General features: G+C 43.9%; 1 protein-coding gene across 8 annotated transcripts in view; it reads right to left on the bottom strand.

Annotated features, from left to right (window-relative positions):
* The window catches only part of HOMER1 (homer scaffold protein 1), a 136,243-nt gene that overhangs the window by 7,715 nt on the left and 104,211 nt on the right, over positions 1 to 24,317 (bottom strand). For all 8 annotated transcript variants that reach the window (XM_077286862.1, XM_077286883.1, XM_077286893.1 and 5 more), the window contains 3 exons: positions 14,486 to 14,645; positions 4,550 to 4,660; positions 602 to 682 (listed from right to left, as the gene is read on the bottom strand). In XM_077286862.1, coding sequence (XP_077142977.1) covers positions 602 to 682; positions 4,550 to 4,660; positions 14,486 to 14,645 — 352 coding nt within the window. The remainder of the gene's footprint in view (positions 1 to 601; positions 683 to 4,549; positions 4,661 to 14,485; positions 14,646 to 24,317) is intronic.

Raw genomic sequence — 24,317 nt, 5'->3', positions numbered from 1 at the left:
CATTTTTTTGATCTTTTGAGTCCAAGCCTTTTTATCGTCCCCTTTGTTATAAGTGCTGATGACAGTTAGGACAATTAGCCAAACGCCCTCACCAGCCTTACTGCTGTACCCACTTACGAAACCTTCTTGAGCTAGAAAGGGAGAAGTGGAATTAATCTCCGTCTACGCTCAACTACAAAGAGCAACATTGACTGCTGTGTCTTGAAAAATATTTTACATTTCATTATTGCAATTAAGTGTCTGTCTTTTCCATTACTCTCTATATTTCCCTGAGCTTTATTTTAAATGAATTATTTAAGGCTTATCAAACGTTCTTTCATACCCATTTAGCCAAGATTGCTGTGTCCATATATTGGCTTCTGGATGAACCGCGCAATTAGAATCTTATCGGTCCATATTAATTTTCCTTTAATGATACAAAGAATCTGAATATTTAAGCAGATTTTACATTGCACGCAGAGCAGAGCTAAGCATTTTCACAAGATGCTACGCAAATGTGAAGAAATATCTCAGACTTTATGTACAAGTACATGTAAAGTGCTGCCAGGTTAATACGAGACACTCAACAACAGACGTTCGGGATAACAATGCCGAAAAATACCTGTAATTTTTGGCTCAAAGAATCCCGCTGGTCTTGTAGTTCCTTAGCATGTTCCACTTCTTCCTTCAATCTCTCGATCTCCTAAAACAGGAAAGTTGATGGTAAGAAATTCTGCGCAACTTCTCAACCATGAATTAAAGGGGTATTCCCATCTCCAAGATCCAATCCTAATATGTAGTAGATGTAATAATAACCATGGATACCTAAGCTACTGCAATGCCTGCACATGGTGTAAGCGACATAGCTTACAGAAGAACTATACCACATTTCCAATTGGAGACATTTTCACCCTCATCATTGCCGTCATGTCAAGAAAAGTCTTCGAAGGTCAGCGGAGAATAGTTTAAATTATCCAATCCAGCCATCCAAAATCAGTAGCGAATGGCCATCTTTAGTTTTTACAACATCTGATTAAAGGCTAAATCAAATCCAAAGCTGTATAAATAAGGAGAATTGTCAATCAAAAATTTATTATTTTCCCCACTTTTTAATTCTGTCCAAGTTTTGACTAAATGATAGGTACGGTATCTAAAAATGTTTTTCACGTACGTTTTTCATGGATAGAATGCATTACAATCTCTGGGCTGTTCACATGTCCATTTTTTTTTACAAACCAAGTGACTGCAATAAAAAAGTGACATCCTTTTTTGATCCAAGTCATGGATTAAACTCACGAATGCACGTTGATGGGTCCATCAGAGTGTCATCCAACTGCTGACCATTTTTTTATGATTTAATAATTACTATGCTTTGTTTATACAGCACCATTAGTTACACAGCACTTTACAGACATCATCACTGTCCCCATTGGGGCTCACAATCTACATTCCCTATCAGTATGTCTTTGGAGTGTGAGATGAAACCAGAGAACCCGGAGGAAACCCACGCAAGCATGGAGAGAACATACAAACTCCATGCGTATATTGTCCTAGGTGGGATTTGAACCCAGGACCCCAACTCTGCAAGGCTACAGTGCTAACCACTAAACCACCATCCTGCCCGTTTAATGAGTAGGCGAAGCTTTCAAAATGTGTTTGTTTTTTTTGCAATCAAGAAAAACAGATGACACACAGATGGTAAAAATGGACACACGACCCAAAATGGACGAAAATTTAATCGAGCACACTGATAAAAAATGGTCTGTTTTTTTTCGTATGCAAAAAAAGGTCGTCTGAATGAGGCCTTATGGCTAAATATGACACTTCCCAGAATGCAACTCCAGAACGCTTTCCTGTATCAGCCATCAACCAGAAGAGGACTTGCCAGGACCTTGGACTGTAGTCTTTAACTGACGAACAAGATATCTTTCAGATAGATCTATGCTATATTAGTAAATTGCATAATTTACTAATTATGTTTGTTTTTTAGCTGTACAGTCCCTATAAAGGGGTATTTTCAAGTTTGGAAGTCATCCCCTATCCATTGCTCAGAGCAGGGTTCCCCAACTCCGGTCCTCAAGAGCCACCAGGTCATGTTTTCAGGATTTCCTTAGTATTGCACAGGTGATAATTGCATCACCTGGACAGGCAAGCATTCAATCACCTGTGCAATACTAAGGAGATCCTGAAAACATGACCTGTTGGTGGCTCTTGAGGACCAGAGTTGGGGAACACTGGCTCAGAGGATAAAGTCCAGATTGCAGGGGGTCCGACCACTCAGACCGCGACAGATCCCAAGAACCCTGTATGAGGGCTGTCCCACACGTCCAGATAATTCCGGTACCGGAATAAATCGGTACCGGAGTTATCCGTGTCCGTGTGCCTGGGAACTCACGTAGGCCATACGTGCGGCACACGTGTGCCGCCCGTATGGCGAGTGGGTACCACACGGAGCGTGTGGTACCCACTCTGCATCGTGCTGAAGCCGCGATTCATATGTTCCCTGCAGCAGCGTTTGCTGCAGAGAAAATATGAATAATAGTGTTTAAAATAAAGATCTATGTGACCGCTGCCCTCCCACCCCCTGTGCGCCCCCCCCCCGCTGGTCAGAAAATACTTACCCGGGTCCCCCGTCGGCTGTCGCTCCTTCCTGGTCTGGCCGCGGCTTCTCTACTGTATGCGGTCGATTACACTCATGAATATGTGGCTCCACCTCCAATAGGGGCGGAGCCGACTATTCATGATTGTAAATGAGCGGCCCCACGTGACCGCATACAGTAAGCCGTGGCCAGACCAGGAAGGAGCTACAGCCGACGGGGGACCCGGGTAAGTATTTTCTGACCAGCGGGGGGGCGCACAGGGGGTGGGAGGGCGGCGGACACATAGATCTTTATTTTAAACACTATTATTCATATTTTCTCTGCAGCAAACGCTGCTGCAGGGAACATATGAATCGCGGCTTGAGCACCATGTCGGGGGGACAGCGCTTACTGTAGCGCTGTCTCCTGCACGCACACGGACCCCAGATGGAGAATGTCCGTGTGAGGTCCGTGTATTACACGGACCCATTGACTCTATTGGGTCCGTGTAATACGTGCGCTCCCACGAACACTGACATGTCTCCGTGTTTGGCACACGGAGACACGGTCCGCAAAATATCAATGACATCTGAACAGATGCATTGATTTTTATGGGTCTACGTGTGTCAGTGTCTCCGGTACGTGAGGAAACTGTCACCTCACGTACCGGAGCCACTGACGTGTGAAACTGGCCTGAATGAAGCGATAGTCAATCATGCGCACTGCCATTCCATTCATATTCAGATGGAGATAGCCGAGTGCTGCGCTTAGCTGGTCGTCGGCACTCCCATGCAGTGCGCATGATCGACCACCACTCCATTCACATTCTTCCATTCGGACCCCCAGCAATCAGGAAGATATCCTATTACTAGAGGATAGATTCCAAAGTTGAGAACACCCCAAAATGAAAACGATTTGTGAATAGTTCTGTGATCACTTTGAGGCTGTGTGCACACGTAGCAGATTTTTTGCGTTTTTTTCGCGGTTTTTCGCTATAAAAACGCTATAAAACCACGAAAAAAACGCTCACATTAAGCATCCTATGTAACAGAATGCAATCCGCATTTTTTGTGCAGATGCTGCATTTTTTTCCTGAGCGGAATCGCAATCCAGAAAAAAACGCAGCATGTTCATTAAAATTGCGGAATCGCGGCGATTCTGCACACATAGGAGTGCATTGATCTGCTTACTTCCCGCACAGGGCTGTGCACACCATGCGGGAAGTAAGCAGATCAAGTGCGGTTGGTACCCAGGGTGGAGGAGAGGAGACTCTCCTCCACGGACTGGGCACCATATAAGTGGTAAAAAAAAAAGAATTAAAATAAAAAATAGCGATATACTCACCCTCTGGCGGCCTGACCTTCTCAGCGGTTTCCGAGGTGTGTGTGAAGGACCTGCGATGACGTCGCAGTCACATGACCCGCGGTCACGTGACCGCTACGTCAATGGAAGGTCCTGAACACACAGCATTAGGAACGGAAGCCGCTGAGGTGAGTATAACCTTTTTTTTTTTATTTTTTTTATTATTTTTAACATTCTATCTTTTACTATTGATGCGGCATAGGCTGCATCTATAGTAAAAAGTTGGTCACACTTGTAAAACACTGTTTGACAAGTGTGACCAACCTGTCAATCAGTTTTCCAAGCGATGCTACAGATCGCTTGGAAAACGCTAGCATTCTGCAAGCTAATTATGCTTGCAAAACGCTAGTTTTCTGCGGGTATATGCATGCAAATTCTGCATGCGATATACCCGCGGCAGGAGGCGCAGAATTGCCACGGAAATTTCCGCGGCAATTCTGCTACGTGTGAACTCAGCCTCAATCATAAGATAATATAGCAACGCCAATATGTTGCCCTTCTATTTAACCTATGATATCTGGCACAGATAAAAGAAAAATTAAAACACATAACATGAGTCTCACAATCCCGCACAAATCACAAATAAATTCGGCAGTAAGCATTGGTGACACTGGAGACGTGTACTGTACCTCTTCTTTCTTTTTTAGTGAGGACTCTAATTCTTGTATAGTCTGGTTCAGTTCTGTTTTGTGCGTCTGCACTGCATTCGCTTGGCTGCTGACACATTCTAACTCACTCACCTGCGGAAAGAGGGAACAGGGCATCATTCATCACGGCACAACTAGGCTAAAATTACTTTCCTTCTTCAATGTCTTTAAATTCTATAAAATCGTCCAATATCAAATCTCAACGCCTCCGACAATCAACTATTTAAAGGGGCACAGACACTACTGACTCTTCATTAGTTACATTATACCAGGACGCAGCATACTCAGAGATTTTTTGGGGGTATTACAGCTTTGTCCTGTTCCGTTGTCTGCAATTGGGAAACACCCTTAATTGATTGTAACCTTCCATTCAACCAGGACACAATTCTTATATTTTTAGATGCTTATTATCAGAATGAAGCCTTCTAATAAAGAGAAATTGCAATAGTGATAATAATAATCATAATAATAATAATAATAATAATGTATAAGAGACATATTCATAAGACAATTCACTAATCCTATTATCTTCTATTTCTTATATAGCAGCAGAATATGCCATCATTACTTACATCATTAAGTACCCACAATGGGGGTTATATCCTATTATTCTAACTTTCTCAAGCAAATGAATCTAAAAGAAATCCAAATGATCTATTACCCCTTTCGCACCATGACATGGACCTGAGTATGAGAAAGGACAAAAAAGACCACCCCCATTGGGGGGTGAGAAGGAAGTTTTTATTACTGTCATGAGTGTGTCACTTCCTCCTGGGAGATCTGGGGTTAGGCGATCTTTACATACTTTGAATCGCAGATCTTTCATTTAGCCTGTGTGTTTTGTTCCTCATATTAAATGGACTTCGTTTCCTTTTGTGCTGAAGAGGTTAACGACTCTTTCTATGCTGGTTGGAGACATGCAACTACATCTTACAGCTGCTCCTGACCTGATCATTTTCTCTCTCTATAAAACCTGATCAGACCTTCTCATCCCTGCCTGTGAAGCTTTTCTTCCTGGCTTGCTGGAGTTGGTGTGCTGAAGTTGGTGTTCATAGTTACTGCTGGAGATTGTTGTCTGCTGTTTTTGGGTGTATGCTTTCTCCATTATCCTATTCCCATTTGGTTTGTACCATCCTATCATTCCCTTTATTCCTCTCTACCCTTGGTGTTTTCGTATATAAGTTGCTTTTTTTTTATCTTTGTTTGTCTTACGTGTTGTAAGGCAGTGAGGGGGATCATATGAGAGGGTCGATATGCGTCCCCTAGGATGTGGACAGAGTCCTATTAATCCCGCTGGAGTGCCTTGTGTTCACAGCAGGATGCCTGTGAGTCACAAGACAAAATAAAAGAGAGTGTATTGGGTCCAAGTAGTGACTCAGTCAAATTTTTAGGAAAGCCCATTAAGGGCTTTTATTTTTGGAGGGATTTGCAGGTTTGGTAATGGGGCAAATACCTCTCTCTCCACTCCAGGTTGTGGAATGGCTCTATGGCCATGATTCCATTTAAATCTGTCAGTTTTTGCCTTGGGTGTGCCAGTTTGGAGTTTGCAGGCTACAGAGCAGGTGTCTCTGTGAAACCCAGGTCTGTGTGGAGCTAAACACAGAGCCAGGGACTTCCAGGCGGCTGACGCACCCAAGAGACACGGTGTTGTTATTGTCCACGGCAACCAATTCGGAACACGGACTATATATAAGGAAACCTGGCTGCGATCTGGAGGATATCACTCCTGTATGTGAGTATGCCAATAAAGACATTGTTTATGTTGGACATTTCTGTGGTCCCTGCCTATATGTCACACTGCACCAGCCCCGTCTGCTGGCCCTTTAACTTCTTCTTGCTCTGCGAGCATGCACACACAGTGTTTGCTACTGAATGCTACAGCGTATGCAATGAAATATTTCATCCTGGCCAGTGCCAGTGTCAGGACATACTTTGTGGCTGGAGTTAGCGTGTGATGAGTTTTCACAGAAGACCGAAGGGTCAGCCCTGTCATGACTCTCAATGGCGAGAGAACATAGCCCAGCATATATGAGAACTAGCTCTTGGAAGATGGAAACTATACTGACCATGAACTAAACCTGCCGCACAACTAGAAGTGGCCGGGTAGCATGCCTACGTTTTTTAACCCTAGATGCCCAGCGCCAGCCGGAGAACTACCTAATCCTAGCAGAGGAAAAGACAGTCCTGGCTCACCTCTAGAGAAATTTTCCCAAAAGGCAGACAGAGGCCCCCACATATATTGGCGGTGATTTTAGATGAAATGACAAACGTAGTATGAAAATAGGTTTAGCAAAATCGAGGTCCGCTTTCTAGATAGCAGGAAGACAGAAAGGACACTTTCATGGTCAGCAGAAAACCCTATCAAAACACCATCCAGAAATTCCTTTAAGACTCTAGCATTAACTGATAACACCAGAGTGGCAATTTCCGATCACAAGAGCTTTCCAGAAACAGTAACGAAACAGCAGCTGTGAACAGGAACAAAATGCAAAAACACACAAGGACAAAAGTCCAACTTAGCTGGGAGTTGTCTAGTAGCAGGAACAAGCACAGAAGGCTTCTGATTACATTGTTGACCGGCAAGAAACTGACAGAGGAGCAAGGTTATATAGCGACTCCCACATCCTGATAGGAGCAGGTGAACAGAGGGGATGATGCACACAAGTTCAATTCCACAAGTGGCCACCGGGGGAGCCCAGAATCCAATTTCACAACAGTACCCCCCCCCTCAAGGAGGGGGCACCGAACCCTCACCAGAACCACCAGGGCGATCAGGATGAGCCCTATGAAAGGCACGGACAAGATCGGAGGCATGAACATCAGAGGCAGTGACCCAAGAATTATCCTCCTGACCGTATCCCTTCCATTTGACCAGATACTGGAGTCTCCGTCTGGAAACACGAGAGTCCAAGATCTTTTCCACAACGTACTCCAACTCACCCTCAACCAACACCGGAGCAGGAGGCTCAACGGAAGGCACAACCGGTACCTCATACCTGCGCAACAATGACCGATGAAAAACATTATGAATCGAAAAGGATGCAGGGAGGTCCAAACGGAAGGACACAGGGTTAAGAATCTCCAATATCTTGTACGGGCCGATGAACCGAGGCTTAAACTTAGGAGAAGAAACCCTCATAGGGACAAAACGAGAAGACAACCACACCAAGTCCCCAACACAAAGCCGAGGACCAACACGACGACGGCGGTTGGCAAAAAGCTGAGTCTTCTCCTGGGACAACTTCAAATTGTCCACCACCTGCCCCCAAATCTGATGCAACCTCTCCACCACAGCATCCACTCCAGGAAAATCCGAAGATTCCACTTGACCGGAGGAAAATCGAGGATGAAACCCCAAATTACAGAAAAACGGGGACACCAAGGTGGCAGAGCTGGCCCGATTATTGAGGGCGAACTCCGCCAAAGGCAAAAAAGCAACCCAATCATCCTGATCCGCAGACACAAAACACCTCAAATATGTCTCCAAGGTCTGATTAGTCCGCTCGGTCTGGCCATTAGTCTGAGGATGGAAAGCAGACGAAAAAGACAAATCTATGCCCATCCTAGCACAGAATGCCCGCCAAAAATCTAGACACGAATTGGGTCCCTCTGTCAGAAACGATATTCTCAGGAATACCATGCAAACGAACAACATTTTGAAAAAACAGAGGAACCAACTCGGAAGAAGAAGGCAACTTAGGCAAGGGAACCAGATGGACCATCTTAGAGAAACGGTCACACACCACCCAGATGACAGACATCTTCTGAGAAACAGGCAGATCCGAAATAAAATCCATCGAGATGTGCGTCCAAGGCCTCTTCGGGATAGGCAAGGGCAACAACAATCCACTAGCCCGAGAACAACAAGGCTTGGCCCGAGCACAAACGTCACAAGACTGCACAAAGCCTCGCACATCTCGTGACAGGGAAGGCCACCAGAAGGACCTTGCCACCAAATCCCTGGTACCAAAGATTCCAGGATGACCTGCCAACGCAGAAGAATGAACCTCAGAGATGACTCTACTGGTCCAATCATCAGGAACAAACAGTCTACCAGGTGGGCAACAATCAGGTCTATCCGCCTGAAACTCCTGCAAGGCCCGCCGCAGGTCTGGAGAAACGGCAGACAATATCACTCCATCTTTAAGGATACCTGTGGGCTCAGAATTACCAGGGGAGTCAGGCTCAAAACTCCTAGAAAGGGCATCCGCCTTAACATTCTTAGAACCCGGTAGGTACGACACCACAAAATTAAACCGAGAGAAAAACAACGACCAGCGCGCCTGTCTAGGATTCAGGCGCCTGGCAGACTCAAGGTAAATTAAATTTTTGTGGTCAGTCAATACCACCACCTGATGTCTGGCCCCCTCAAGCCAGTGACGCCACTCCTCAAAAGCCCACTTCATGGCCAAAAGCTCCCGATTCCCAATATCATAATTCCACTCGGCGGGCGAAAATTTACGGGAAAAAAAAGCACAAGGTCTCATCACGGAGCAGTCGGAACTTCTCTGCGACAACACCGCCCCAGCTCCGATTTCAGAAGCGTCGACCTCAACCTGAAAAGGAAGAGCAACATCAGGCTGACGCAACACTGGGGCGGAAGAAAAGTGGCGCTTGAGCTCCCGAAAGGCCTCCACAGCATCAGGGGACCAATCAGCAACATCAGCACCCTTCTTCGTCAAATCAGTCAATGGTTTTACAACATCAGAAAAACCAGCAATAAATCGACGATAAAAGTTAGCAAAGCCCAAAAATTTCTGAAGACTCTTAAGAGAAGAGGGTTGCGTCCAATCACCAATAGCCTGAACCTTGACAGGATCCATCTCGATGGAAGAGGGGGAAAAAATGTATCCCAAGAAAGAAATCTTTTGAACCCCAAAAACACACTTAGAACCCTTCACACACAAGGAATTAGACCGCAAAACCTGAAAAACCCTCCTGACCTGCTGGACATGAGAGTCCCAGTCATCCGAAAAAATCAGAATATCATCCAGATACACAATCATAAATTTATCCAAATAATCGCGGAAAATGTCATGCATAAAGGACTGGAAGACTGAAGGGGCATTTGAAAGACCAAAAGGCATCACCAAATACTCAAAATGGCCCTCGGGCGTATTAAATGCGGTTTTCCACTCATCCCCCTGTTTGATTCGCACCAAATTATACGCCCCACGGAGATCAATCTTAGAGAACCACTTGGCCCCCTTTATACGAGCAAACAAATCAGTAAGCAGTGGTAACGGATATTGATATTTAACCGTGATTTTATTCAAAAGTCGATAATCAATACACGGCCTCAAAGAGCCGTCTTTCTTAGACACAAAGAAAAAACCGGCTCCTAAGGGAGATGACGAAGGACGAATATGTCCCTTTTCCAAGGACTCCTTTATATATTCTCGCATAGCAGCGTGTTCAGGCACAGACAGATTAAATAAACGACCCTTAGGGTATTTACTACCCGGAATCAAGTCTATGGCACAATCGCACTCCCGGTGCGGAGGTAGTGAACCAACCGTGGGTTCTTCAAAAACGTCACGAAAGTCAGACAAGAATTCAGGAATCTCAGAGGGAATAGATGATGAAATGGAAACCAAAGGTACGTCCCCATGAGTTCCTTTACATCCCCAGCTTAACACAGACATAGCTCTCCAGTCGAGGACTGGGTTATGAGATTGCAGCCATGGCAATCCCAGCACCAAAACATCATGTAGATTATACAGCACCAGAAAGCGAATAACCTCCTGGTGATCCGGATTAACACGCATAGTCACTTGTGTCCAGTATTGTGGTTTATTACTAGCCAATGGGGTGGAGTCAATCCCTTTCAGAGGTATCGGAGCCTCCAGTGGCTCCAAATCATACCCACAGCGTTTGGCAAAGGACCAATCCATAAGACTCAAAGCAGCGCCAGAGTCGACATAGGCGTCCGCGGTAATAGATGACAAAGAACAAATCAGGGTCACAGATAGAATAAACTTAGACTGTAAAGTGCTAATTGAAACAGACTTGTCAGGCTTCTTAGTACGCTTAAAGCATGCTGATATAACATGAGTTGAATCACCACAATAGAAGCACAACCCATTTTTTCGTCTAAAATTCTGCCGCTCGCTTCTGGACAGAATTCTATCACATTGCATATTTTCTGGCGTTTTCTCAGTAGACACCGCCAAATGGTGCACAGGTTTGCGCTCCCGCAGACGCCTATCGATCTGAATAGCCATCGTCATGGACTCATTCAGACTCGCAGGCACAGGGAACCCCACCATAACATCCTTAATGGCATCAGAGAGACCTTCTCTGAAAATCGCCGCCAGGGCGCACTCATACCACTGAGTAAGCACAGACCATTTGCGGAATTTTTGGCAGTATATTTCAGCTTCATCTTGCCCCTGAGACAAGGACATCAAGGCCTTTTCCACCTGAAGCTCTAAATGAGGTTCCTCATAAAGCAACCCCAAGGCCAGAAAAAACGCATCCACATTGAGCAACGCAGGATCCCCTGGTGCCAATGCAAAAGCCCAGTCTTGAGGGTCGCCCCGGAGCAAGGAAATTACAATCCTGACCTGCTGTGCAGGGTCTCCGGCAGAGCGAGACTTCAGGGACAAAAACAATTTGCAATTATTTTTAAAATTTTGAAAGTGAGATCTATTCCCCGAGAAGAATTCAGGCAAAGGAATTCTAGGCTCAGACATAGGTGCATGAACAACAAAATCTTGCAAATTTTGTACCTTTGTGGCGAGATTATTCAAACCTGTAGCTACACTCTGAAGATCCATTTGAAACAGGTGAACACAGAGCCATTCAAGGATTAGAAGGAGAGAAAGAGAGGAAGGCTGCAGTATAGGCAGACTAGCAAGTGATTCAATTAAGAGCACACTCAGAACTAGAGGAAAAAAAAAAAAAAAAAATTGTAGCAGACTTCTTTTTTCTCTCCTTTCTCAGCCAGTAATTTAACCCTTTTTTGGGCCGGTCAAACTGTCATGACTCTCAATGGCGAGAGAACATAGCCCAGCATATATGAGAACTAGCTCTTGGAAGATGGAAACTATACTGACCATGAACTAAACCTGCCGCACAACTAGAAGTGGCCGGGTAGCATGCCTACGTTTTTTAACCCTAGATGCCCAGCGCCAGCCGGAGAACTACCTAATCCTAGCAGAGGAAAAGACAGTCCTGGCTCACCTCTAGAGAAATTTTCCCAAAAGGCAGACAGAGGCCCCCACATATATTGGCGGTGATTTTAGATGAAATGACAAACGTAGTATGAAAATAGGTTTAGCAAAATCGAGGTCCGCTTTCTAGATAGCAGGAAGACAGAAAGGACACTTTCATGGTCAGCAGAAAACCCTATCAAAACACCATCCAGAAATTCCTTTAAGACTCTAGCATTAACTCATAACACCAGAGTGGCAATTTCCGATCACAAGAGCTTTCCAGAAACAGTAACGAAACAGCAGCTGTGAACAGGAACAAAATGCAAAAACACACAAGGACAAAAGTCCAACTTAGCTGGGAGTTGTCTAGTAGCAGGAACAAGCACAGAAGGCTTCTGATTACATTGTTGACCGGCAAGAAACTGACAGAGGAGCAAGGTTATATAGCGACTCCCACATCCTGATAGGAGCAGGTGAACAGAGGGGATGATGCACACAAGTTCAATTCCACAAGTGGCCACCGGGGGAGCCCAGAATCCAATTTCACAACACAGCCCCATGTCACCTCCTGTGATGTATATACTGCAGCACCATGTCTCCTCCTGTGATCTATATACTGCAGCACCATGTCACCTCCTGTGATGTATATACTGCAGCACCATGTCACCTCCTATGATGTATATACTGCAGCCACATGTCACCTCCTGTGATGTATATACTGCAGCCCCATGTCACCTCCTGTGATGTATATACTGCAGCCCCATGTCACCTCATGTGATGTATATACTGCAGACACATGTCACCTCCTGTGATGTATATACTGCAGCCCCATGTCACCTCCTGTGATGTATATACTGCAGCATCATGTCTCCTCCTGTGATGTATATACTGCAGCACCATGTCACCTCCTGTGATGTATATACTGCAGCACAATGTCTCCTCCTGTGATGTATATACTGCAGACACATGTCACCTCCTGTGATGTATATACTGCAGCACCATGTCACCTCCTGTGATGTATATACTGCAGCCACATGTCACCTCCTGTGATGTATATACTGCAGCCCCATGTCACCTCATGTGATGTATATACTGCAGCATCATGTCTCCTCCTGTGATGTATATACTGCAGCACCATGTCATCTCCTGTGATGTATATACTGCAGCACCATGTCACCTCCTGTGATGTATATACTGCAGCACCATGTCACCTCCTGTGATGTATATACTGCAGCTCCATGTCTCCTCCTGTGATGTATATACTGCAGCCCCATGTCACCTCCTGTGATGTATATACTGCAGCCCCATGTCACCTCCTGTGATGTATATACTGAAGCACCATGTCACCTCTTGTGATGTATATACTGCATCCACATGTCACCTCCTGTGATGTATATACTGCAGCACAATGTCTCCTCCTGTGATGTATATACTGCAGCACCATGTCACCTCCTGTGATGTATATACTGCAGCACCATGTCTCCTCCTGTGATGTATATACTGCAGCACCATGTCACCTCCTGTGATGTATATACTGCAGCACCATGTCTCCTCCTGTGATGTATATACTGCAGCCCCATGTCACCTCCTGTGATGTATATACTGCAGCCCCATGTCACCTCCTGTGATGTATATACTGCAGCCTCATGTCACCTCCTGTGATGTATATACTGCATCCACATGTTACCTCCTGTGATGTATATACTGCAGCACCATGTATCCTCCTGTGATGTATATCCACTCCTTGTGAATCTCCCCCAAATTTTTGAATGGCCTTTTCTTAATAATCCTTTCAAGGCTGTAGTTATCCCGGTTGTTTGTACACCTTGTTCTACCACACTTTTTCCTTCTAGTCAACTTTCCATTAATATGCTTGGATACAGCACTCTGTGAACAGCCAGCTTCTTTAGCAATGATCTTATGTGGCTTACCCTCCTTGTGGAGGGTGTCAATGATTGCCTTCTGGACATCTGTCAAGTTAGCAGTCTTCCCCATGATTGTGGAGCCTACTAAAACAGATTAAGGGACCTTTTCAAATGCTTTTCAAAAAGCCTTTGTAGGTGTTTTTGTTAATTATTCTAATTTGCTTAGATGACGACATTTGGGTTTTCATTGGCTGTTAGCCATAATCATCAACATTAACAGAAATAAACACTTGAAATAGATCACTCTGTTTGTAATGACTCTATATAATATATGAGATTCACTTTTTGTATTGAAGAACTGAAATAAATTAATTTTTTGATGTTATTCTAATTTTGTGAGAAGAACCTGTACATCTGCATTCGGTACGACTTACTGCTGCGAGTTCTTTACAAAACTTATCATCACAAAGAGTCTCCTGCTCTCCAGACTGACGCAAATCTGGAAAAGCAATAGTGAGTACCAACATCATCATTACCACCTAACATCAGAGTCACACCAAAGAGAAGCAGCTCCAGTCATCACATTAGAGGCGAGTTAATTCAATATTTTACCAAATATAGCCGGGTAATTTTCAAGTTGATAATCTTGTATCACCCCCGAAGGATGGTATAAATATCCAAATGGCCGTTGGCAGAAATAACGTTCTCACCCCTGGTCTAAGGCAACCACAAGCTCCCAAGGATGTATGGTTAGTTTGAAGAAATATATAAAACAAGGTAATTACAAGAAAATGAATAAGACATGTAACATCCTGTGACTATAATACATAAAAAACTAACAGGTTCCCACCTGGCGCTCTACCTCTTGAGCCAGCATTGGTTTTGTCAATACCCACCCGTTTGTGGAGACGCTCTGCTTCTTCCTGATACGCAGCAAGCTGTTGTTTCCATTGTTTGACATTGGCAGTAGACTCCAGCAAGGCTGCTGTGAGCTTGGCATTGTTTCCTTTGAGTGTGGCCAGTTCTGCTTCCCAGTGCTTGTTAATGGCAGAACTGCTATAAAAACACAAAATAAAAGAAAAAAATCACAATGGCTACAATATATAGCAGTGGTTAAAAAAGCATATAACCCTGCAACATTACTGACAACACAATATTACATAGAGGAACAAAACAAAAAGTCTGAGGATGTCACTAAATCGCTAAAGGGCACCTTTCATGTTGAACTGATCGGCAAACAGCATAGAGCAGAAGGAGCTAAACATACAAATATATAGTTTTGTGGGAAATGATTCAGCATAATTTGTATTTAATTCACTTGTATCCCTGATCATTTTATGCTTAGGTGTTACGCACCTGTCCTGGATGCAGATTTTGCTTTCCTCACCCCAGTTCACTAGACTCTGTTGTGCTCCACGTCAGGCTCTGCGGATGGCCTGGCATGATCCCATGTGTGCATCAGCCCAGGACTGTGTAAGGCTCACCAAGACACACACCTGTATCTTGGTATTAAGACTTTAGTGTTCCTGTCTACCTGCGGCTTCCAGTATATCTGCTACTTGCCTCCGGTCTCCAGGACATCTCCTATCTGCCTGTGGCTTCCAGGACCTCTGTTACCTGTCTGCAGTAACTCTGCTACCTATCTGCAGTATTTCTACCACCTGTCTGTGTTCTCCAGGACGTCTTCTGTCTGCCTGTGGCTTTGGGTACCTCTGCTATCTTTGTGTGGTCTCCAGGATGTCTACTGTTTGTATGCGGCTCTAGTACCTCTGCTATCTGTCTGCAGTCTCCAGGATGTCTCCGGTCTGCCTTCAGTTTCCAACAATTCAGCTATCTGTTCCCAGTCTCCTGTCCACCTGCAGTCTTCATACCTCTGCTATCTGTCTGTTGCACAGATACCTCTGACGCATGTGCCCACCTGAACCTTTGGCTCTGAGGATCCAACGCACCAAGTGAACCTAACATTAAGAGTCCACTGTGTGGCCCTACTCAGTACTTGCCAGTCTTCTCTGCATGATATCTGTAGGGCTTTTAATGGGTAAGCCCACTGGACCCCCAAAAATAGAAAAAGGAGGGATGCAAATGAATATACTGTGAGTTTTACTGAATCTTTTGCCACAAAACTACCATAATTATCAATCTACTTAGCTCCTTCTGCCTTACAGTGGACAATGTGGCAGATTCTCTTTCACAATTATTACAAAATCATGATGACAATTAAAGTAAAGTCGGAGAACTGGTGACATCCTTCACTTCATGAAATGTTCTGTTTCCATTATTTTACAGTAGTACTTGTGGGGACAACTAAACAAAGTTCGGCTCAAACCTTCATTCCCAGATTTAAAATCGTAGACTGCTCAAATGTTGCTAGAATATTAATAATAATCTTCATTTATACAGCACCAGCACATTCTGCAGCACTTTACTGATCAGAGGAAGCAGAGAAACAACACAATCCACAATTCAGACAAGAGTAATCATGGCCCTGCACAGGAGACCCTACAACCCGTGAGGAGATAGGGAAGAGTCTGCTCATGTTGTGTTGGAAGCCCTGCATCTCCCATGAAACAGAAGCTATCATCAGAAAATGACCTATTGTTTAAACCAGGTTTTTATTTAACATGTATTTTTTTTAAAACACTTTGGCAATGTTTTTTTTTCGTTCATATATCTAAGACAAAATTAGTAACCTTACAATTTTCACACTGAACACCGGGTCTATTTTAAACTAACATCTAGTCCTTTCAGGAAGAGTTTACAGCAGTTTCCTTATCATCAGAGGTAGTATTACAATGACAGGTAAAACCTCTGTACACAGATGATAACACAGGGTCCACCAATCACAATTGTCAATGTCACAGTTAACCTTGCTCCCCCAACCTTCACCAGGTCCTTTGCACAGGTTCATTAGATCAGGATCCGACTATTGTGGCTAATGTACATGTGGATTTCCTGAAACAAGAGTAAGTTAAAGGATATCTATCAGCAGGTTTTTGCTATACAATCTGAGGGCAGCACGAGGTAGGGGCTGAGACACTAAATTCAGTGATGTGTCATTTATTAGGCTGTGTGCTGTTGTTTCAACAAACTGAGTGTTTTATCAGCAGCAGGTTATCACTGCCAGACTACAGCTCGAATGCATCCTGGTCCAATCACGCCCCACAACTCACTGTCAATATACAATGTTCACAGAAAGCTGCTAATCAGGGTTGTGGGTAGGGGCAGCTTTTGAGCTCTGCTTCATCCTACATCTAAAAATGAAGTGACAGATCGCAGGAATCAGGGTCTCTTTTCCTACGATGTGATGCTCTCAGAAGAGGTAGCAAAAAACTCTTGACAGATTCCCTTTAAGAGTCTAAAAAAGTTAAGGAAAAAAAAAACATTGCCATCATTTAAAAAAAATATACATTTAACACAAAAACCTGATTAAAATAATAGCTCATATTCTGAAGATAGCTTTCCTTTGATGTATTTATAGACCCTACATCTACAGTTTTGTTTTTCTACTTTCATTAATATTCCTTTTTTAAATTACATTTGCTTCATGTGCAGAAGAGGATTCACCCCGTTCCAACATCGGGCATAATAATACGCCGATGTCGGACACCCTCCCTTTGAAGTGGGCTCTGGCGCTGAGCCCACATCTTTTCCTGCACATGTCAGCTGTTTTGAACCACTGACATGTGCCTTTAACAGCCGCGTGTGGAATTGCGATCCACCAGCGGCTGTTAACCCATTAAATGTCGTTGTCAAACTCTGACAGCAGCATTTAACAGACACTTCCGGCAAGCGCGCTGGCAATACGGCCCATCGGCGCCCGTGTCACATGACCGCGGGTCGCCAATGGGTTGGCATGACAACCACAGGTCTCCAGCAGACCTCTATGGTTGTCATTGCCGGATTGCTATGTTTGCTGCCCGGTGGTCGGCGCTCATAGCAAGTCAGCAATTCTGCTACATAAGGCGATCTGATCTGTATGTAGCAGAGGCGATCGGGTTATGGCAGCTTCTAATCTCCCATGGAGACTATTGAAGCATGCCAAAAGTAAAACAAAATAAAAGTTTTCAAAAATATTAAAAAAAATATAAAATATATAAAAGTTCAAATCACCCCCTTTTTGCCCAATTCAAAATAAAACAATAAAAAATTCAAACATACATATATTTGGTATCGCCGAGTTCAGAATCGCCAGATCTATCAATATAAAAAAAATTAACCCGACTGCCAAACGAGGATAAAAAGTCAAAACGCCAGAATTATGTTTTTTTGGTCGCTGTAACATTGTATTAAAATGCAATAACGGGCGATCAAAAGATCGTATCTGCACCAAATGTTTTTTTTCTAAAAAAGCAAAACAAAAAACAATTGTGGAACTGCACTTTTTTCCAATTTCACCGCACTTGGAATTTTTTTCCCCATTTTTCAGTACAGGATATGGTAAAAACAATGGTGTTGTTCAAAAGTACAAATCGTCCCGCAAAAAACAAGGCCTCACATGGCCATTTTGACCAAAAAATATAAAAGTTATGGGAAGAAGGGGAGCAAAAAATGAAAAGCAAAACCAAAAATACAGAGAGTTTTTCTCACGGTGCTAGCGGGGAGCTCACCGAGGTCACCGCAGTTCAGCCCGGCTGGGAACAGAGCCTCAGTGACCAGAGGTAACCTCGATGACATCACCTCCAGTCACTGAGGCTGCGCTCGTAGCAGTTCATTCCCTAGTGGTTCTCAGCCTGGACGGTCGCATCTTGGCACTGTCCAGGTTGAAAACTGTTTTCCCCCCAGACATGGATTATGGCGTGGGTCAGAACGACGGACGTATATTGTTGTTTTATTATTTTTGGTTTATTACAGGAGATCGAGGGCTTTGGTGGAATTAGGCGAGGTCATAAGTATGGTTTAATTGAGATTATTAACCCCTTTACCCCCAAGGGTGGTTTGCCCGTTAATGACCGGGCCAATTTTTACAATTCTGCCCACTGTCCCTTTATGAGTTTATAACTCTGGAACGCTTCAACGGATCTTGGCGATTCTGACAGTGTTTTCTCGTGACATATTGTACTTCATGATAGTGGTTTCTTCGATATAACTTGCGTTTATTTGTGAAAAAAATGGAAATTTGGCGAAAATTTAGAAAATTTCGCAATTTTCCAACTTTGAATTTTTATGCCATTAAATCACAGAGATATGTCACACAAAATACTTAATAAGTAACATTTCCCACATATCTACTTTACATCAGCACAATTTAGGAACTAAAATTTTTTTTGTTAGGGAGTTATAAGGGTTAAAAGTTGACCAGCAATTTCTCATTTTTACAACACCATTTTTATTTAGGGACCAGATCTCATTTGAAGTCATTTTGAGGGGTCTATATGATAGAAAATACCCAAGTGTGACACCATTCTAAAAACTGCACCCCTCAAGGTGCTCAAAACCACATTCAAGAAGTTTATTAACCCTTCAGGTGTTTCACAGGAATTTTTGGAATGTTTAAACAAAAATTAACATTTAAATTTTTTTTACACAAAATTTATTTCAGCTCCAATTTGTTTTATTTTACCAAGGGTAACAGGAGAAAATGGACCACAAAAGTTGTTGTACAATTTGTCCTGAGTACGCCGATACCCCATATGTGGGAGTAAACCACTGTTTGGACGCACCGCAGAGCTCGGAAGGGAAGGAGCGCCATTTGACTTTTCAATGCAAAATTGACAGGAATTGAGATGGAACGCCATGTTGCGTTTGGAGAGCCCCTGATGTGCCTAAACATTGAAACCCCCCACAAGTGACACCATTTTGGAAAGTAGACCCCCTAAGCAACTTATCTAGATGTGTGGTGAGCATTTTGACCCAACAAGTGCTTCACAGAAGTTTATAATGCAGAGCCGTAAAAATAAAAAAATCATATTTTTTCACAAAAATTATCTTTTCACCCCCAATTTTTTTATTTTCCCAAGGGTAAGAGAAGAAATTAGACCACAAAACTTGTTGTGCAATTTGTCCTGAGTACGCCGATACCCCATATGTTGGGGTAAACGACTGTTTGGGCGCATGGCAGAGCTCGGAAGGGAAGGAGCACCATTTGACTTTTCAATGCAAAATTGACTGGAATTGAGATGGAACGCCATGTTGCGTTTGGAGAGCCCCTGATGTGCCTAAACATTGAAACCCCCCACAAGTGACACCATTTTGGAAAGTAGACCCCTAAGGAACTTATCTAGATGTGTGGTGAGCACTTTGACCCAACAAGTGCTTCACAGAAGTTTATAATGCAGAGCCGTAAAAATAAAAAATCATATTTTTTCACAAAAATTATCTTTTCGCCCCCAAATTTTTTATTTTCCCAAGGGTAAGAGAAGAAATTAGACCACAAAAGTTGTTGTGCAATTTGTCCTGAGTACGCCGATACCCCATATGTGGGGGAAAACGACTGTTTGGGCGCATGGCAGAGCTCGGAAGGGAAGGAGCGCCATTTGCCTTTTCAATGCAAAATTGACTGGAATTAAGATGGGACGCCATGTCGCGTTCGGAGAGCCCCTGATGTGCCTAAACATTAAACCCCCCACAAGTGACACCATTTTGGAAAGTAGACCCCCTAAGGAACTTATCTAGATGTGTTTTGAGAGCTTTGATCCCTCAAGTGTTTCACTACAGGTTATAACGCAGAGCCGTGAAAATAAAAAAATTTTTTTTTCTCACAAAAATGATTTTTTAGCCCCCAGTTTTGTATTTTCGCAAGGGTAACAGGATAAATTGGACCCCAAAAGTTGTTGTCCAATTTGTCCTGAGTACGCTGATACCCCATATGTGGGGGGGAACCACTGTTTGGGCGCATGGCAGAGCTCGGGAGGGAAGGAGTGCCATTTGGAATGCAGACTTAGATGGATTGGTTTGCAGGCGTCACATTGCATTTGTAGAGCCCCTGATGTACCCAAACAGTAGAAACCCCCCACAAGTGACCCCATATTGGAAACTAGACCTCCCAAGGAACTTATCTAGATGTGTTGTGAGAACTTTGAACCCCCAAGTGTTTCACTACAGTTTATAATGCAGAGCCGTGAAAATAAAAAACCTTTTTTTCCACAAAAATGATTTTTTAGTCCCCAGTTTTGTATTTTCCCAAGGGTAACAGGAGAAATTGGACCCCAAAAGTTGTTGTCCAATTTGTCCCGAGTACGCTGATGCCCCATACGTTGGGGTAAACCCCTGTTTGGGCGCACGGTAAAGCTCGGAAGGGAAGGAGCACTGTTTTACTTTTTCAATGCAGAATTGGCTGGAATTGAGATCGGATGCCATGTCGCGTTTGGAGAGCCCCTGATGTGCCTAAATAGTGGAAACTCCCCAATTCTAACTGAAACCCTAATCCAAACACACCCCTAACCCTAATCCCAACGGTAACCCTAACCACACCCCTAACCCTGACACACCCCTAACTCTAATCCCAACCCTAATCCCAACTGTAAATGTAATCCAAACCCTAACCCTAACTTTAGCCCCAACCCTAACCCTAACTTTAGCCCCAACCCTAACCGTAACTTTAGCTCCAACCCTAGCCCCAACCCTAACCCCAGCCCTAACCTTAACCCTAGCCCTAACCCTAGCCCTAACCCTAGCCCTAACCCTAGCCCTAACCCTAACCCTAATGGGAAAATGGAAATAAATACATTTTTTTAATTTTATTATTTTTCCCTAACTAAGCGGGTGATGAAGGGGGGTTTGATTTACTTTTATAGCATTTTTTATAGCGGATTTTTATGATTGGCAGCCGTCACACACTAAAAGACGCTTTTTATAGCAAAAAAGTTTTTGCGTCTCCACATTTTGAGACCTATAATTTTTCCACATTTTGGTCCACAGAGTCATGTGAGGTCTTGTTTTTTGCGGGACGAGTTGACGTTTTTATTGGCAACATTTTCGGACACGTGACAGTTTTTGATCGCTTTTTATTCCGATTTTTGTGAGGCAGAATGACCAAAAACCAGCTATTCATGAATTTCTTTTGGGGGAGGTGTTTATACCATTCCACGTTTGGTAAAATTGATAAAGCAGTTTTATTCTTCGGGTCAGTACGATTACAGCGATACCTCATTTATATCATTTTTTTATGTTTTGGCGCTTTTATACGATAAAAACTATTTTATAGAATAAATAATTATTTTGGCATCGCTTTATTCTGAGGACTATAACTTTTTTATTTTTTCTTTGATGATGCTGTCTGGCAGCTCGTTTTTTGCGGGACAAGATGACGTTTTCAGCGGTACCATGGTTATTTATATCCGTCTTTTTGATCGCGTGTTATTCCACTTTTTGTTTGGTGGTATGATAATAAAGCGTTGTTTTTTGCCTCGTTTTTTTTTTTTTTTTTTTTTTTTTTTCCCCTACGGTGTTCACTGAAGGGGTTAACTAGTGATATAGTTTTATAGCTGGGGTCATTACGGACACGGCGATACTAAATATGTGTACTTTTATTGTTTTATTTTTTTTATTTAGATAAGGAAATATATTTATGGGAATAATATATTTTTTTTTTCTTTATTTAGGATTTTTTTTTTTTTTTACACATGTGGAAATTTTTTTTTTTAACTTTTTTACTTTGTCCCAGGGGGGGACATCACAGATCGGTGATCTGACAGTTTGCACAGCACTCTGTCAGATCACCGATCTGACTTACAGTGCTGCAGGCTTACCAGCGCCTGCTCTGAGCAGGCACTTGGTAAGCCACCTCCCTCCCTGCAGGACCCGGATGCCGCGGCCATCTTGGATCCGGGCACCTGCAGCGAGGAGGAGGTAAGAGACCCTCGCAGCAACACGATCACATCGCGTTGCTCCGGGGGTCTCAGGGAAGCCCGCAGGGAGCCCCCTCCCTGCGCGATGCTTCCCAGTACCGCCGGCACACCGCGATCATGTTTGATCGCGGTGTGCCGGGGGTTAATGTGTCGGGGGCGGTCCGTGACCGCTCCTGGCACATAGTGCCGGGTGTCAGCTGTGATAATCAGCTGACACCCGGCCGCAATCGGCCGCTCTCCCCCCGTGAACGCCGCCGATCGCGCTGGACGTACTATCCCGTCGGTGGTCATACGGGCCCACCCCACTTCGACGGGATAGTATGTCCAATGTCAGAAAGGGGTTAAAGGAGTCTGTGTCATTTTTTCCATGTAAATACTTTATTCTGTCTGTGTCTTTATTTATAATACAACTACCGGTATATAGTCACCTCTCCATTACTAAGCTATGGGCTTGATGGTCAAGCTCCCGCTACAGGACAAGTGGGAAGAGCCGGGCAAAGCGCCAGAATTGGCGCATCTAATAGATGTGCCTTTTCTGGGCAGCTGTGGAGTGGGGACCCCTCTATTCTTGATAACTAGCCTTGGTGAAGCTGACAGCTGGGGGTTGCAGCCCCCAGCTGTGAGTTTAGCCTGGCTGGTTAACAAAAATACAGGGGAACCCACGCCTGTTTCTTTTTTAATTATTTATCTACAGAGCAAGTGGCAGATGAATACTCCCATCCACCGTTCCTGCGTCTTACTGTTATTAGTGGCAGCAGGTGTCGGATGATGGAAGCAGTTGTCCCATCAGCTGACACCAGTGACCGGAGGTAAATTTTATACCTCCCATCACAGCTGAGCAGTCACGCTGTCTTCTGACAGCGTGGGAACTGCGGCTCTCTGACCGGCGGGGAAGATCTCACCGCCGATCAGAAGCAGTATTGCTGCGCTGTCATGCACATGCAAACACTGGATGTTCGGGACCCTTATTCAAGTGAATGGGGATCAGCTCCGGGTACTGTTCTGGTACCCGAACTTTTCGTAACTGTTCAGCCAAACCCGACGGACCCGAACATCCAGGTGTCTGCCCATCTCTGCTCTTTGTTTCTATGGATGTCTATATTGACCAGTAGTCACACAGTGATTTCATCAGACTGCAGAGGCACATATGAAGAAGCACGTATGAAGATTTCAGAAGAATTTTTATTCTCACGCCGAAAATAAAAAGACAAATCTGGACCAGAGTGTCACGGGTTTTCCGCGACAGAGAAGAGTGTCTGATTTCTCCTACTTCTGCACTGGTTAGAAGCACTTCACCTTCATATTACATGGTGCAGGTTTCTTTTAGCAGTGCAGGGGTTAACCTGCTCAGTTGTGAGCTCCTGCAAGCTTTCCTGCATTAAGGCTCAGCTGTGCTCTGTTAACCACTCCCATCTCCTCTATAATCTGGGTCCAGGCTAGCACTCATTGTCAGAGAGATAGCTTAAGCTGCATGGCTGGAGACTGATGTTGGCTATTATTGGAGAAGGCGTTTGGTGGATTTATCTGAGACTGTTGCTAGGTTTTGTGTGTGTGATAATTCCCTTTCTTTTCCTTCTTTGGTTTAACACCAACAACAGAGTCGTGACACAGAGAATCACACATATCAACCTCTCAACATGGCTGACATCCACTAACTTGGGAAGAAGGGAGGGGTTACTGACATCAAAGCTAAGCTACAGGGAGAGAGGGAAGACAAACTTCTAAGAGGGCAAACCTGAGTGCATAGTAATGTAACAGCAGAAATATAATGACAATACAATATTGTACGATTCCCAAGTTGTGGGACATGACACTCCCTATAGTTATTCATACTATGTTTTATCTAAAATGCTTGAGCATTTTAGAGACACCATAAACAGCTGCAATGGGTCAGCCAACCAGGCTCTTAATTTATGTTGATTGTGGTTTGGGCTGCATGAAT

This window comes from Ranitomeya variabilis, chromosome 1, assembly GCF_051348905.1.
Source record: "Ranitomeya variabilis isolate aRanVar5 chromosome 1, aRanVar5.hap1, whole genome shotgun sequence".
Classification (NCBI taxonomy): Eukaryota; Metazoa; Chordata; class Amphibia; order Anura; family Dendrobatidae; genus Ranitomeya; species Ranitomeya variabilis.
Note: the sequence above shows the minus strand (reverse complement) of the source record. Positions and strands in the feature narration are given on the sequence as shown.